We start from the raw sequence: 17,561 nt of genomic DNA, 5'->3' as shown, positions 1-17,561 counted from the left end.
GACCAAATGCTGACTGAGTGAAGGCGGATGCTTAAGAGACAGGATCAGTTTTTTGGGGGTTATTGTTCTGATGGATCAGAGAATGGGCAAAATAATCAGTGATGTCAACACAAACTTTCTGCTGACACCCTATCCACTCTGTCGGGGCGCTCCACTTATAAGGTTTAATAGAACAGGTTCTGAAGACATTTATGTGGAATCAGCTGACAACGGGGCAAAAGGAGTGTGCTTCTTCTTGACGCTAACATCGACCTGTAAGGCCCAGTTCACTCTTGAGTTATTTGGTCAGTTTTGGCACCGTAACTGCCCAAATAAGTGAAGTGTGCAGTGATTCTAAAAGCGGTGCCTGTCATGTGTGTGTCCTATTGACTCACAGTATTGTTTCACTACCACACCAGTCTCCCTATGCATGTTACTGCAAGGCATAGTGTTCTACACCACTATACAGGCTCTCTGCAGCCAGGAAATAGCAGTTTTTTATAATTAGAAGTGTTACTGAGGCTCACCAGTCGGTCAATATGGATAGAGGTGCTCAATCACCAGTACACCTAAAAACCGTTAGAATGTGATGTATTGGAAAACAGAATTGTGATGGCACACTCACATTTGGTTGGATAAATAGTATTTATTGGTTTTAGTTGGGTATTCGATTGGCTTAGTTAATTATATTTTTAATTATTTATAAGTATAAAAAATTTATCTGGGCATATATTAAAAGATAGGATAAAAATTGAATAGGTAGAAGTAAATAAAAATAAAAAATAAAAAATATAAATAAAGTTATATCTGATGTTCAAAGTTATGTAAGAGTCTATTCAGGGAGTCCTGGAATGTAGAGTCATATAGTTGCGAAGTTTTTCTGGAATATTTATATTCTTTAGTACATGTACAGTGACGTTGTAAGTAGAAGGTGATCCAGTGTAAGTTTAATAAAAAAAAAGTGGTCAAGTTAGACCACTGAGGAAGGGACCATAAGTGTCCCGAAACGCGTCTGGTCTAAGGAACCAGTGAGGACTAAAGGAAAATCACCACTTGGAATTATTTTATTTTTCGCAAAGAACATATTCGTCTCAGCGAGAAACTTTTCAAATATCCCGCAGCAAAAGAGATTGGCCAATCAGGAACCACAACACCGTGTGACGTTGACCCGCATCATCATCACGTGCAGCATCACATGGTAAGGCGAGCGATCACGTGGGACGCCACGCAGGTCCTTGCACAAAGGAGTACACTGTAACGGAAGAAGATGGGTAAAGTACACCTTTCTAAATACTAAGTATTCCTCTACGTAAGAATATATATATATTTTACCAAACAGGACGGCTATTTGAATAGACTGCATCGGGATACTATATAATAGACTTTATCTTTATATATCATATATATACTATCAGCAAGGTACCGGCTCTACCATTAAAGGGCGGACGTTCCAACATTGGAAAATCTGACGAGTGGAAGAACAACTACTGCAGATTTCCTACCAGCAAATATCTGACATTGTTCTAAATATCACTCACACCATTTGGATCTATAATCAATATTGATTATCAATTTTTTATTGTGCACAATATATATTTGAGTGAACCAGCACCAATTTTGCACTTATTTTTTTACCTAAAAATCTTTTTACCTTAAAATTTTTTACCTTAATTCTTTATTACATTTTTTCACGCTTTTCTATTATATTCACGCCATTATTTTTTTTTGATTAAACTTACACTGGATCACCTTCTACTTACAACGTCACTGTACATGTACTAAAGAATATAAATATTCCAGAAAAACTTCGCAACTATATGACTCTACATTCCAGGACTCCCTGAATAGACTCTTACATAACTTTGAACATCAGATATAACTTTATTTATATTTTTTATTTTTTATTTTATTTTCTTCTACCTATTCAATTTTTATCCTATCTTTTAATATATGCCCAGATAAATTTTTTATACTTATAAATAATTAAAAATAGAATTAACTAAGCCAATCGAATACCCAACTAAAACCAATAAATACTATTTATCCAACCAAATGTGAGTGTGCCATCACAATTCTGTTTTCCAATACAGCAGTTTTTTTATAGCTATTAAATTCGGATCAAATCTTTTCGGAAAATTTGGTTAACCGACGAAATCGAATTTTTTTGAAATTTGCTCTCTAATACCTATATAGGAGAAGGTAAAAATATATATTGGCAGATCACAGCCACATATGGAACAGAGAGACTGTTAAAGAGTTATTTTCTTCATAGATATTCATGGTATATCCACAGATTAAGGTACCAATCACCTTTCCGTAACAGGGTTCATTAATCCTTGTCACATGGTGAGGTGGCCACATATGCCAACTCAACCAGCCATGGAATGAATAGAGAGGTGGCCACATATGTGCAAAAGCTCTCAAGTCATTTTTTTTTTTTTTTTTTTTGGGGGGGGGGGATTGGGGAGAATGTGGGAAGATTTTCAGACATTTCTAGCATATTATGTGGCTATGTCATTGTATTTATATTCACCCATTGAGTGATATCAGTATGGCCAGTAGCCATTTGGTCATTGTGTCCCTTGTTAGCATATCAAAGGCAGGAAGGGCACATTGTAAAAGCAGTTAGACAACATTCTCCTGGCTGAGAGATTGGGAAGATATTTGGGTGGTCACAGGGTGGAGTCAATGGTGGGGGTTGGGACACAGGAACATATAGGTGACATGAAACTTGGGAGTCTCTTACTCTCTTGCTGGACCCCCCTGGACCAACATCACTTCAGGAGAAAGCTAAGTTATATGTAAGCTTATGTGTGTGTGTGTATAAATATAATATCTGTATATACATACACATTATTAGCCACATTTGCTTAGCATTCAGGGAGGGCAGGAACGGAGGCAGCTGTGTGTGGTGGTGTCCTCTATGTATTGTGTTATCTGTATCTCTATGTATAATGTACATTGCTTTGTCATCTCTGTTATCAGTAAACAATTTTCTATACAATTATCTGCGAGGGTTGTATGTTACTCCTGGGGTGTATGAAGGACAGGAAAGGGGTGTAATATTACACAGAATAAGCAGGTTATATAGGATACAAAGACAATAGTCTAGGAACAGAATAAAAGGGACGGAACACAGAGATAGACATAAATCTCCAATTTCCAATAAGCAAAATTCCCTTCATCAGTCATGAATGTTTATGACATGTAGCTCAGAGATAGAAGCGGGAATAAGAAACCTCATTCAACCAACTAGTCTATGAGTGCGAACAGGCACATGAGTGACCACCAGGTACTAAGTGCTAGGGAACTAAAGAAATGTATTGGGAGTTGGAAGAAACATCTGCAAGAGAAAATGTAACATTACATAGTAGACATTCAAATGAATGGCCCTCCATGTAATTTATGGTCTGCCATGGGTGTCCAAGTGAGGGATCCCTCCTGTATGACGTACTGAGACATACCATCCAAGCAGTTGATGGTAATCAAATATTAAACTGTATTGTGTCACCTAGGAAATAGTTTTTAATTTCTATCCATCCTTATAATGTTCTTATTAACATGAGACATTTGTTTCTTCATGTTAAGTATTTATTTCACATTTTATTTCACATTTATCACTGTACAATATAACTCTTTGAGTGTTACAAAAATCAACCGGACCTAGCACAGTAATGGGGTTGTGGCTTAATGGGAAGGGACATAGCTTAACGGGAAAGAAGGTGCAACATCTTACACCAAAAGTTTAGCACAATTGTGACATAAAAGTCTATCTTAAAAAAGGCCAACCAATAATCAGTATAAGGTTAGAGAGACATCTCTAGCCATTCACCATTCACATTTTTATCCAGCCTGAGACAAACATTTGGACTAAGTTTATGCAGTTGGCACTATTCATAAATCTGCCCGAGTATATTAATAAAACTTACACCATTAGAAGCACAGCTGCAATAATAACCCCAGGATTGGACACGTAACCAAACACTTTGGTAATAAAAGTTGGAAAGTCCTTTTCAATTGTCTCCGGAAGGACGTCAAACATCCTGTTTTTTCCACTTTAAAACAAACAAATAATTGAAACAATGATTATGGTTTAAGCTTTTTAGGAACCAAACCTAAAATATATTGTCAATCACTGCATCACTGTATGTAAATACAACAATACTAATCAACTTGTGTCTTCCCAAAGGTGGTTTCCAGGCAAGGGCATAACTACTATAGCGGCATACCATGCGATTGCTATGGGGCCGTCTTAGTTGGGATTATCTCCTCTTCTACTGGAGGTGAAAACTTGGTCAGGACTCTACCATGTAAAGGAACAACTTGTAGCAAATGAGGCAGTGGAAAAATGGCCCAAAGGTCATTAAAAAGGGTTTAGGCAGAAACCCTTCTGTCCTATGTGGGGGGCCTGGTTTGATCCTTGCTATGGGGCCCTTACTTCTCTATGTACGCCACTGTTTCCAGGGATAACCAATGAATGTCTATTCATAGCGATGTATACATGTTAGATCAGTGGAGGCCTTTAATATGTTCCAGGTACAGTGCATCATCCTTCTTGTATATGTGCATTCAAGCCAATAGGTCTAAGCTGCAGTACCAGGTACAGTTGCATGGAGAGATAAGGTACTGTGCCTGAAAAAGTCACTCATGGACAGCGAGGCTCATATGGGTCGGACCAATTATAGTCTATCCTAAGGACATCACTGTTGTTTCCTGGAAACCCCCTATAATGGCATCCCTGATCTTCCTGGAGGGATTCACATTACATTTGTAATTTCATATTAGGCTACTTTCACACTAGTGTTTTAGTTTTCCGGTATTCAGATTCGTCATAGGCTCTCAATACCAGAAAAAACGCTTCAGTCTTGTCCCCATTCATTGTCAATTGGTACAAAACTGAACTGAACAGAACTGAATGCTCCAAAATGCATTCCGTTCCGTTTAGTTGCATTCTCATACCAGAGAGCAAACCGCAACATGCTGCAATTTGCTTTCAGTCCTGGGATGCGGAGCAAGACGTATCTGGCATTACCCACAATGCAAGTCAATGGGGACAGATCCGTTTTCACTGACACTATCTGACACAATAGAAAATGGATCTGTCCTCCATTGACTTTCAATGGAGTTCATGACAGATCCATCTTGGCAATCTTAAAGATAATACAACCGGATCCGTTCATAACAGGTGCAGATGGTGGTATTATCAGTAACGGAAGTGTTTTTTTCTGAACCCTGCCGGATCCAGTAAAAACGCTAGTGTGAAAGTAGCCTTAGTTATTGCTTGATTTCTTTAAAATGTTGCAATATCTCAGATGAGTCTGCATATCATCCTTATATTTCTACAAGTTTTCCCTGGGTTCTCTTAAAATATACAGATACTGGCACTGTGTTCATCTAAAAACAGCAAAATTAGAAATTGCTCCAATGAGGAAATTGACTGATTGCAACATGCTGCCATTTTCAGACTGTTCAGGTACACCCCCCCCCCCCCAACTGGTTACCACCCTCTGTACCCTTACTGCAGACTGCTAGCAGTTCATACATAACTTCTAGCAGGAATAATAAAGGAACGGCACAACATAGAGCCATAAGAATAGATGCTCCAGAATTATTACATGGGGAACGCATGAAGCTATTAAAACAGGCATGTCAGGAGTGGTGACAGGTCCTCTTTAAAGAGATAGATAGATAGATAGATCTTCTGTTACCTGAAAGGGCCACAGTCAAATGATGGGGATATGGTCATTATTGTATATGCTACGGGCAGCAAGCTCATGAACAGCACTAGCAGTAATAAGGCCATGTAGAAATTATTTGACTTGGAGGCTTTAAATACTTTTTCTTGTGGAACGTTGCTGCTCATTACTGCCCAGCACTGCAAGTACATTGAAGACAGGAGGCGCAGTACATTTACGACAATCAGTCCAGGTGCATAAAATGCCCCCATCCTGTTAAGCAAATAAAAGGACAATTTAAATAATAAACATCTGTAGAAATCTGTACAAATTCATTTCCTGTGGTTAGAGAAAACAGTTGCTCGACACGAGACTGGAGGCAGGATCAAACAAGCTTCATCTTTATTTTGGACTCTCCTGCAAGTCAGTAATGAAAGTGTACACTACCTAAACTTACATATCAACTTTTATTCAAACCTACTCTAAATGTGACTAAATGAATTTTTGTAATGTGCTTTATTTTTTATTATTATTACCTTTTCTTAGTAAAATAGGTGCCTGAAGTTCAGATGCCTATTGCGCTCCAGAATTCGTATTCCCGTACTCTGCTGTGTACAGGCCACAATGACCGCTATACAGACAGGAGCTCCATAGCACGTTGCAGCTCCTGCCTGCACAAGCATTGCCAGCTAAAGCCTGGCAATCAGAAATCAGCGTGTACGTATCTAGAGATTATCTAGGATACAGTCAGACAGAGCAGCCAGCATGAGGCAGTATGGTATTAACAATAGGCGAACAACTACCAATCAGTTTTTAAACAATCAAATACGTTAGAGTTATGGCTCACATGGCAGCGCGGTCTTAGACTGTATCTCCACCATGCGCCAGCTCCCCCATCTGGTCGTACCCTTAAAGGGATTCTGTCATCTGCTTTTACCATTTTAAGCTGGCACCATCGCTATGTTGACTAAAGTACCTTATTTCCAGCAGTCTTCTTTTTACTTATTTTCGTTTGGTAGTTTTGATATAAAAGTAATTTTTATGTTATGCTAATTAGGGTCCAAGGTGCCCAGAGGGGCGTTTTTTTTTCACTCTCCGGTGCCCAGTGACGCCCCCCTGCAGTGCCCAAGAACGCCTCCTGATCCTCAAATAACCTCCCACAGTCTGGCAAACGGTTCCACCCCCTCCCCACGTCATAATCTACCTTATAGAAATGCCCCGTCCTCCTGTCTGCGGCCAGAAAACTCGCGCAGGCGCAGTACCGCCTGCGGCCTGAGCGATCATCAACGTCCTAAGGGCAACATCACTGGGCTCGGCGCATGCCCCGTGAGACTTTTCTGGCCGCAGACAGGAAGAAGGACAGGGCATTTCTAGAAGGTAGACTATGATGTGGGGAGGAGGCGGAACCGTTTGCCGGGGCTGTGGGAGGTTATTTGAGGATCAGGAGGTGTTATTGGGCACTGCAGGGGGGAGTCACTGGGCACTGGAGAAGGAAAAAAAAACTCCCCTCTAGGCACCTTGGAGCCTCATTAGCATAACATAAAAATCGCTTTTATATCAAAACTACCAAACGAAAATAAGTAAAAAGAAGACTGCTGGAAATAAGGTACTTTAGTCAACATAGCGATGGTGCCAGCTTAAAATGCTAAAAGCAGGTGACAGAATCCCTTTAAAGTGTTCGTCTGGTGCTTAACACAATTACAAGTATGTGTAGGTGATTTACCAAAGCTAAGGAGTAGAAGCTCTGCATGAGTCCATATAATGAAGCTCAATACGGTTGAGATCTGTCGATCGTGCTGCCAGTCTATGATGTCTCCCATACATAGCACACACAGAAGAGATCGGCTTCCCTATTTCTCTGTAACATATGCTCAGAAGCAGCAGCTACATGAAAGACATTATTCAGCAGTAATAAGCAGTGTTGCTGTGACTTTAACACTCGGGTGAGATAGAAAATTTACTAGAGTCACTAGCTCTAAATTACTCTCTAGATTTATATGAAGTGAACTTACCATATCATGCCTTGATTAAAAATGAGACCAAGGACATTGCCACTTATATCAAACTCAGCATAAGATGGCTGAAATATAAAAATGGACAAAAGCTATGAATATAATTTTTTCCACATTGCGTATTTGAAACCATGAATATCATGATATCTCTGATATTATCTACTTCTGAACCATGGTTCACTGAGATCAAAGCTCTGCTCTCAATGCTCTTAGCCAACAGCACTCTCAAATCTCCTATCAACATACAAATTTGGCTCAGAAGGGGGAACGGAGGAAGAAGGAACCAGTGCCTACAAGAAACAAAAAACTTTTTGCACAAACTTGTTTTTCTGGAGGGAAAAGTGAAAACACTAATAGACATTAGATTGTCAGTGAATTCCATAGAAATTACTGTAGGACATACTAGTTTTAGGACATACCGGTTGGGTGGCCTCCAGGTGCTTTCCTGAATGGGCTCATTTAAAATTATGTGGCTGAAATAGGCATTTGTATTAAAATATTTCAGCCTCCAATGTCCCAATAGAGAATAAATATACAGTAATAGAGAATGTGCATGTTAGCAAAGAAAAGTAATCTCATCTAGCTTTGTGCCTTTGTCCATTCCAATAGTGAAACCACATAAGGACTGGTGTTTGCTGATGGGAAAAAATACCCTTTGAAAATATAGCACCTGCAATACATAGTGAGTAGTGTTGTGTGAGCATGCTCGGCTGAACACTTTTTTACTCAAGCATCGCGATGCCTGGCACATGCTCGAGTCTCCTCCCCGCACGTTTGTTGGCTGATACGCATCCAATAAACGTGCGCGGGGGTACAGGCACTCACTGTAATGCCGTAGCCATGTTGTTTACTGGCATTACAGTGATTGGCTGGCCGGAACGCGTCATCGGGTGCTATATAGCACCCGATGACACCTGGTTCGGCTGTCTTAGTCAGGGAGAGCTGCAGCAGAAGGGACAGAAAGTGTAGGGGCAGGAATTGTTTTTTTATTTTTTTTTAGGCAGGGTTTACTGGTGAAAGGTGTTAGAGACCCAAAAGTCCTTTTGAGGACTATTGTTTTATCTGGCTACCATATATATAATTAGCGCAACCTGCTAAATTGCGTGCAATTGTTTGGCAGCTTCTGACAGTAGCACAACCTCTGCTACATCTGTTGTGTTACATTTAAGCTGTGAAATTCAGCACAATTGTTTGGCCGCTAGTGACAGCGACATTACCTGCGCTACATCTCCAGCATAACGTTAGCACATCTGAAATATCAGTGACGTTCAGTGTAATTTTTTCGCCCTGGTGACAGCAACATTAACTGCGCTACATCTCCTGTATAACGTTTGCCCATCCTAAATATCAGTGACATTCAGTTAAATTTTTTGGCCGCTGGTGACAGCGACATTACCTGCGCTATATCTCCACTATAATGTTTGTGCATTTTAAATATCAGTGACATTCAGTTAAAAAAAAAATGCGCATACACTTATAAAACCTGCGCTACTGTACGTGTGAAATACTTGCAAGCATATATGCCATTTAATATGTTCAAGGCGAGCAGTAAGGGACAGGGAAGTGGCCGTGCTGCTGATGGTACACATAGAGGCCGTGGCCCTGGGCGCGGTGAAACTGTGCCTACTGCCAGAGCACAAAAAACACACTCATCCACGATTACTAGCTTCACGTCCCAGTTTGCAGGGTGGCGCAGGAAACCACTCTCGAAGTCACACCAGTGCGACCAGGTGGTCGGTTCTGATTGCAGCAGATAATGCTTCCAGTCGGTTAAGCACCACCCTGTCTTCCGCAAAGTTCAGTCTCAGTAGCCAAGAGTCTGATCAACAGAATCCTCACCCTGATCCTCCTTCCTCCCACCATGGAGTGTCTTGGCAAAAAAGTGATCCTACACTATTCCGAGGAGCTCTTTTCATTGCTATTCCTTGATTTGGCCCTCTCCCAAGCCTGCTTGAAGAGGGACATGAGGAGATCCTGTGCACTGATTCCCAAACTGTTGAGCATCCACAGTCAGAAAAAGATGATGGTGGGGAACGGCAATTAGTGTTTCATGAGGTGGATGATGATGATGAGACACAGTTACGAATAAGTCAACCGCAATTAGTCAGGATGAGACACAGTTGTCAATAAGTGAGGTTCTTGTTAGGTCAACAAGTCAGGAGGATAAGCAGAGTGAGGAAGTGGAAGAGGAGGTGGTGGACGATGAAATCACTTACCGAGGACAACAGTACAGAGGGGGAGGGATCCGCAGCACCACAACAGGCTGGAAGAGGCAGAGGGGTGGCAAAAGGGAGAAGGCGGGCCACACCAAACAGGCCCACAACTGTTCCCTGGAGCACCCCCTTGTGGCAATCTCCCTTGCCAAGAGGTAGGTGTTCCGCAGTCTGGCGCTTTTTTGAGGAAAGTGCGGACGATAAAAGAATTGTCATTTGCAACCTGTGCCGTACTAAAATGAGCAGGGGCGTGAACACTAGCAACCTCACCACCACCAGCATGATCCGCCACATGGCATCTAAGCCCCCTAATAGGTTGGCCGAACACCTGGGTCCACAATCAGTGTCTGCGGGTCACACCACTGCCTTCTCTTACCCTGTGTTACGTGCTGGCCAATCCCCTGTCCAAGACGTAGACCCGGATGCCTCCCGCCCTGCACCTGGACCTTTGCAAGCACCATCAGCTAGCACATCCACTTCTGTGTCCCAGCACAGCGTACAGATGTCCATACCCCAGTTCTTTGATCGAAAGCGCAAATACCCAGCCACCCACCCACAGGCCATAGCACTAAATGCGCACCATTACAAATTGCTGACCCTGGAAATATTGCCATTTAGGCTTATGGACACTGAGGCTTTCCTCAGCCTGATGGTGGCGGCAGTCCCTCGTAAGTCAGTTCCCAGCCGCCACTTTTTCCTGGTGTGCCGTCCCTGCCTTACACCAGCATGTGTCCCGTAACATCACCCGTGTCCTGCCCAACGCAGTTATTGGGAATGTCCACTTTACGACTGACACATGGACAAGTGCTTTTGGCCAGGGACGCTACATTTCCTTGATGGCACACTGGGTGAACGTTGTGGAGGCTGGAAGCGAGTCATACCCTGGGATGGCACAGGTGCTACCGACACCAATAATTGCGGGCCCTACTTCCATCAGGATTTCTACCACAACCTACATTAGTGGCTGAAACCCCCCTTCTCCTCCCCCACCTCCTCCTCCACTTCCACCTCTGAATTCTCATCTTGCAGCACCAGTCAGACATCAGTCAATAGCTGGAAGCAGTGTAGCACTGCAGTGGGAAAGCGGCAACAGGCCGAGCTAAAACTAATTTGCTTAGGTGACAAACAGCACACCGCCGCAGAGCTTTGGCAGGGCATAAGGGACCAGACTGAGCTGTGGCTCTCGCCACTCAACCTACAGCCAGGCATGGTTGTGTCTGATAATGGCCGTAACTTGGTGGCGGCTTTGAAGCTTGGCAAGCTCACACACATACCATGCCTAGCCCACATGTTCAACTTAGTGGTTCAGCGGTTTCTTAAAACCTACCCCAATTTGCCTGAGCTACTGGTGAAGGTGCGCCGCATGTGTGCCCATTTCCGAAAGTCATCTACAGCTGCCACTGGTCTGGAAACGCTGCAGCTGCGCTTGCAATTGCCAGCTGAACGACTGTTGTGCGACTTGAGCATGCGCTGGAACTCCACGTTCCACATGTTTGCCAGGTTTTGTGAGCAGCAGAGGGCAGTAGTGGAATATCAGCTGCAACATGGTCGTCGCCTTTCAAGTCAGGTTCCGCTCTTCACAAGCGACAAGTGGGCATGGATGTCTGACCTCTGTGAGGTTTTTCGCAACTTTGAGGAATCAACACAGATGGTGAGCGGCGATGCCGCTATTATCAGCATAACCATCCCACTTCTGTGTCTACTGAAATGCTCGCTGCTCACAATGAAGGCGGACGCTTTGCATGTGGAAGAGGTGGAAATGGGGGAAGACAGTACACAGGGTGATAGCCAGACCACCCTCCGTTCATCTTCTCAGCACGAATTGGATAAAGATGAGGAGGAGGAGGAGTAGGAGACGGTTGCCTACGCTACAGAGGGTAGTACCCATAGCATGTTTATTCCATCTGTTCAGCGTGGATGGGCCGAAGAGGAGGAAAAGGATGAGGAGATTGAGAGTCATCCTCCTGATGAGGACAGCGAAGCCTTGTCTGTTGGGACTCTGGCACACATGGCTGACTTTATGTTATGCTGCCTTTCCCGTGACCCCTGCGTTATATGGCCAACACCGATTACTGGTTGTTCACCCTTCTCGACCCCAGCTACAAAGAGAACTTCTCATCTCTCGTTCCTGTGGTGGAGAGGACTAGCAAAATGGTGCAATACCAGAAGGTCCTTGTGGAAAAATTGCTCCAGTTTACGTAGTTCCTTGGGCAACCGAGGAGGGGAGATGAGGGGAACACACAGTCATTCCAACAGAAGCAGGGCAACACTTTCCAAGGCCTGGGACAGTTTCATGACACCCCGCCAGCACCCTCACCCTGATGCGCAGCCTAGTGTCACAAGGAGGGAAAAGTTTTGGAAGATGGTGAAGGAGTACGTAGCAGACCGTGTCAGCGTCTTCAGTCATCCCTCTGTGCCTGACAACTATTGGGTGTCCAAGCTGGACACATGGCACGAACTGGCGCTCTATGCCTTGGAGGTGCTGGCCTGCCCTTCTGCCAGTGTTTTGTCAGAGCGGATATTTAGTGCTGCTAGGGGAATAATAACTAGTGATGAGCGGCAGGGGTCATATTCGAATTTGCAATATTTCGCAAATATTTTTAGAATATTCGTCGAATATTCGTCAAGGTAATGATTGTGTAATATGCAAATTTTCGTAATTCGAATTTTTATTGCAAATTTTTAAACTTGCAACTATTAGACAAAGAAGATTATAGCACTATATTAGCTAAATTGCTCTATATTCGATTTTTTTCGAATATTTGCTATATTGCTATAACTTAGTTTTTTCGAATATTCGTAATATTCTAAAAAGAATATATAGCAATATAGCGAATATTCGAAAAAAACTAATATAGAGCAATTTAGCAAATATAGTGCTATAATCTTATTTTTTTATAGTTGTAATTTTTTTCCAATCTGAACTTCAGATGAGAAAAAAATTACAACTATTAGAGAAAGAACATTATAGCACTATATTAGCTAAATTGCTCTATATTCGTTTTTTCGAATATTCGCTAAATTGCTATAACTTTGTTTTTTCGAATATTCGTAATATTCTAAAAAGACTATATAGCAATATAGCGAATATTCGAAAAAACAAATATAGAGCAAAATTCGCAAACACTACTACTCCTAAAGTCAAGTATATTGCAGCCTTCTTATTGGCCCACAAGCTAGAAGCAGGAAGGGATCATGTGTACTGATTAAAAAAAATATTAAAAAATAAAAATAAAAAAAATAAAAATCGGAAAAAAATCGAAAAGAATTCGAATATTCGAAATTACGAATATATATATATATAACTATATTCGAAATATTCGCAAATTTTCGAAGTACCTATATTCGCGATAAAAATTCGAAATGCGAATATTTATGATCAACACTAATAATAACTGATAAGCGCATCCGCCTGTCAACTGAAAATGCTGACAGGTTGACTCGGTCTGGATTGCCCCTGAACATAAAGGCACTTTAAATGTGGCTTTTATGGTGTATTAAATACAATGTATTCCCATGCACCACTTCCACCACAAAAAAGGGTATATGGTTCAATCTTTCTTTTCTCATCCTCCTCCATCATATCAACATGCTTATTAAGCTGCCCTCGCTCCTAATGTTTTAGAGGGTCAGCTTAGCAGTAGACCCTCACCCCTAATGTTTTAGAGGATCACCAGCAGGCCCTCGCCCCAAATGTTTTAGAGGGTCAGCTCAGCAGCAGACCCTCACCCCTAATTTTTTAGATGGTCAGATCAGTAGTAGATCCTTGCCCCTAATGTTTTAGATGGTCAGCTTAGCAGCACACCCTCACCCCTAATGTTTTAGATGGTCAGATAAGCATCAGACCCTCACCCATAATGTTTTAGATGGTCAGATCAGCAGCAGACCCTCACCCCTAATTTTTTAGATGGTCAGCTCAGCAGCAGACCCTCAACCCTAATGTTTTAGAAGGTCAGATCAGAAGCAGACCCTCACCCCTAATGTTTTAGATGGTCAGCTCAGCAGCAGACCCTCACCCCTAAATTGTTAGATGGTCAGCTCAGCAAGTCAGCAGCAGACCTCACCCCTAATTTTTTAGATGGTCAGATCAGAAGCAGGCCCTCACCCCTAATGTTTTAGATGGTCAGCTCAGCAGCAGACCCTCACCCCTAATGTTTTAGAAGGTCAGATCGGCAGCAGACCCACACCCCTAATTTTTTAGATGGTCAGCTCAGCAGCAGACCCTCACCCCTAATTTTTTCGATGTTAGATCAGCAGCAGACCCTCGCCCCTAATGTTTTAGAGGGTCACCAGCAGGCCATCAATCATAATTTTTCAAGGGTGTGTATTATGCCCTCCTTTATGTGTAATAAAGGGTGTATTGTAGTGCCGGTTCCTTGTAATTTTTGGCAGCCCTTTCTCTAAGTGCATAGGCTTTATGAGTGTAGGAGTCCCACTACCTGAACAATTGTACTACAATGTGAATGAGGCCCTCTTTTATGTGATATACAGGTTGTATCGGAGTGCCTCTTCCTTGTTATTTTTGGCAGCACTTGCACTTTATATACAAGTAAATATACAGGAAAGAATGTTTCCTAACAATTTTTTCCTCTAAAATAGATTTTATCTTCAGTTTTGTCCTTATTATTGTCAGTCTGTAAAAGTGGCGTACTACTTGGGCAACATCGTTCCCAGCAACGACCTGGGAGTCCAAGATGCCTCCAGACATTATCCCCATGCTGTTCCCAAACCATTTCAGTCGTGTTTCCTTCAATTTCTGACCTTTTCCTATGAACCAGACACCCTCCCCTCTCCAGAGCAGGGGTGCCTGGTTTAATGCTTGGGTTTTGGCTGTAATGTAGAAGGTCGTGAGTTTGAATCTTAATAGAAATAGAGGCAAAATTAGATTGAAATACACTGGTGTCCCCAAGCACTGACTTCAAATATGGACATAGCTATATATGGAGTCAGAGCAGGGACTCCTAAGCCGAACTAGAGCCCCGACACCGTCTCCTCTTCAGAGCAGGGGGTGCTTGGTTTAATGCTCGGGTTCTCCCATTGACTTCCAAAGTGTTCTACTCGAGCACCCGAGCACTTTGGTGCTCAATCAACACTAATAGTGAGTGGTTTTGTAAAGCTATAAAGTCACCAGTTTTCAATTTCCAGCACCATCCAAACCAAAGACATAAGGGAAATGTGAAACAGTTCCTAGTGAGAATTGACAGCTGGCCACTTGCTAGGCACTAGTTGTCCTTATATAAAGATTTTGCATGTCTATGTAAAGATTAGTATAATCAAATGTCTAATAATGAACAATGGATATTCAGTACAAGGGGGGAAATAATAATCTGTCTTTAATCAGTTTCTGTTGTGTGCTCAAACGGGTGGATATCTCTGCACCATACTGTACTGTAGTACCGATACTTTGTGTTTTACAATGTTTACAGTCTCATAGAATGATCACCTTATAAATGAATAGCAATAATAATTATAATAACATTATAAAACAGATTTGATAGTAGACAGAGTGATAGATACATAGATAGGTTGATAGATAGATAGGTGTCAGAAATGTACCCAACCATGTTCCTGTGCGTCGCTGTTCTAGGAGAGTAGCTATGTTGACCAGCCAAACCCCGGCTGGTCAGCCTATCAGAGACCAGATGCTAGGACAATCCGGTGCCTGTTTCAGGGCCCAATCCCAGAGCTACTGTAAGCAGGGATTTAAGTCAAGCTCTTATTGTTTGTCATTACCTGTGACTGGCTTCAATTTGATCTTTGTGCTCAGAAAAGTGCTGCATTTTTGTGGGACCTTCCAGTGTACTGACCTTGGCTTGTTTCAGGATTTTACCTCTTGTCTACTGATTGGGCTTCTACTGATTCTCCTAGCTTTGACTTCTCAGCTTGTTTCTGCATTAACCCCTAGTTTACTGTTTTGGCTTCTACTGACTCTCTTGACTTTGACTTGGCTTGTTCTACTCTCCAGCTACTAGTTGGTATGTAATACGTCTGCTACCTGGATCCCTAGCAACCAAGTTCATTCAACCTCATGGCAGGCTCTGGTGAATGCCTAGAGGTAGCATTAGATCTACTAACCAGAGTGGTGTAGGAAGATAGGTCGCAGTTTAAGAGTTGCTGGTGGTGGTCCCAGATGGTGACTGTATACGTAGAAAGACAGATAGACATACAGACAGACAGACAGACAGATACATAGATCTAATTAATCTGTCTTGGTCAAAAATTGTTATGTAATCAGCAGTTTACATTATTTCACACTTGGCCCAGAATCAAAAGTAACTATAAAATCCATATGAATTTTGTTAAATATATATTCATACAAATATTGAAATAAACTTACAAATCCAGACTCCAAATCCCAACACCAGCAGTAATTGAGAAACCTGACAATCACGGCTCGGCCAAAATCTCCTACAAGAATCATGATGTAAGTCATCTGGGTATCTGATACTGTTAGCTTTACAAATTCCTGTAAGAAAAAGAAGTTATATAATTACTAGAGCAGTAGGCTTTTTTTTTACACCACCCTCGCATCTTTCCAAAAAAAGGGGTATGGAGAGAGCAGGGCATTGGCATGGTCATTGGCCCTAGCACATTTTGGCCTCTGTCTGGCAACGCATCATATGTCTGTATACTGCAAAAAGAAAAAAGTATGAAAGCATGTAGTAGACTGCATCATTTCATACAACAGTATCCGTTAGTTTTTTTTACAATGGGACCCCATGCATATGTTTAAAACAAAAGTCCTGGCATTCATCATATACATTAAACAGAGGCCATAAACATGATAGCAGATAGACCTTTTATTCCATGCAAGCAAAGCCTACACAACAATGTGAATATTAATATACCCCTTCCACTGATTGTTGGAAACATGATAAATGACTTACTATGCCCACATTTGTTTCCCAGCATGGACCTCTCGGCATATCAGCTGGATGAATGAATGGTGTTGAAGTGCTCCCATTAATAGAAGATCCATTATTTAAGCTGAATATCAACAACATAGTCTTGTTCTTTATAAGCACTTCCTCCTCTAACTGGAAAAAAAGTCAGAACAATTACAGTATCAGTATAGCAAAAGTAGAAATAGACCACTGGAACATACTGAGAGAATGCAAAATGGCGCATTGATAAAGCAATATCAGAAGACCAGTTCATACTCCAAATGAATAGTGATGAGTGGCAGGGGTCATTTTCGAATTCATGATATTTTGCTAATATTTTGTAGAATATTCGTAATATATTTGCGAATTCGTATATTCGTTATATTCTACATTCTTTTTTTTTCGTGAAAATTGGCAAGGTAATGATCGCGCGATATGCGAATATTGCGCGCTCAATACAGGCGTGGGTCAAAAACAAATATATAGCACTATAGAGTATATATAGAATACAGTGCTATATATTCGTTTTTAGAATATTCATAATTTTTTCCATCTGAACACATGATTCCTCCCTGCTTCTTGCTTGTGTGCCAATGAGTCATTGGCCCACAAGTAACTTAAGCAGGGAGGAATCATGACTTCAGATGGAAAAAAATGAAGAATATTCGTCATTACGAATATATAGCACTATATTCTAAATATTCGCGAATTCTCGAAGTGACGATATTCGAGATTAAAATTCGCTATTCGAATATTCGCGCTCAACACTACAAATGAACAGAAAAATGCTGTAATCAC

At 41.7% G+C, this 17,561-nt stretch overlaps 1 protein-coding gene across 1 annotated transcript in view; it reads right to left on the bottom strand.

The window, feature by feature from the left end:
• Positions 1-17,561, bottom strand: part of LOC122927845 (transmembrane channel-like protein 2-A) — a 113,369-nt gene that overhangs the window by 30,412 nt on the left and 65,396 nt on the right. Inside the window, exons 16-20 of the mRNA XM_044280128.1 lie at positions 16,767-16,916; positions 16,217-16,345; positions 7,667-7,734; positions 5,688-5,927; positions 3,909-4,034 (exon numbers count right to left, since the gene is read on the bottom strand). Coding sequence (XP_044136063.1) covers positions 3,909-4,034; positions 5,688-5,927; positions 7,667-7,734; positions 16,217-16,345; positions 16,767-16,916 — 713 coding nt within the window. The remainder of the gene's footprint in view (positions 1-3,908; positions 4,035-5,687; positions 5,928-7,666; positions 7,735-16,216; positions 16,346-16,766; positions 16,917-17,561) is intronic.

This window comes from Bufo gargarizans, chromosome 1 (assembly GCF_014858855.1).
Source record: "Bufo gargarizans isolate SCDJY-AF-19 chromosome 1, ASM1485885v1, whole genome shotgun sequence".
In the NCBI taxonomy this organism is placed as follows: domain Eukaryota; kingdom Metazoa; phylum Chordata; class Amphibia; order Anura; family Bufonidae; genus Bufo; species Bufo gargarizans.
The sequence above is the reverse complement of the archived record's forward strand: the minus strand, read 5'-3'. Positions and strand labels throughout refer to the sequence as shown.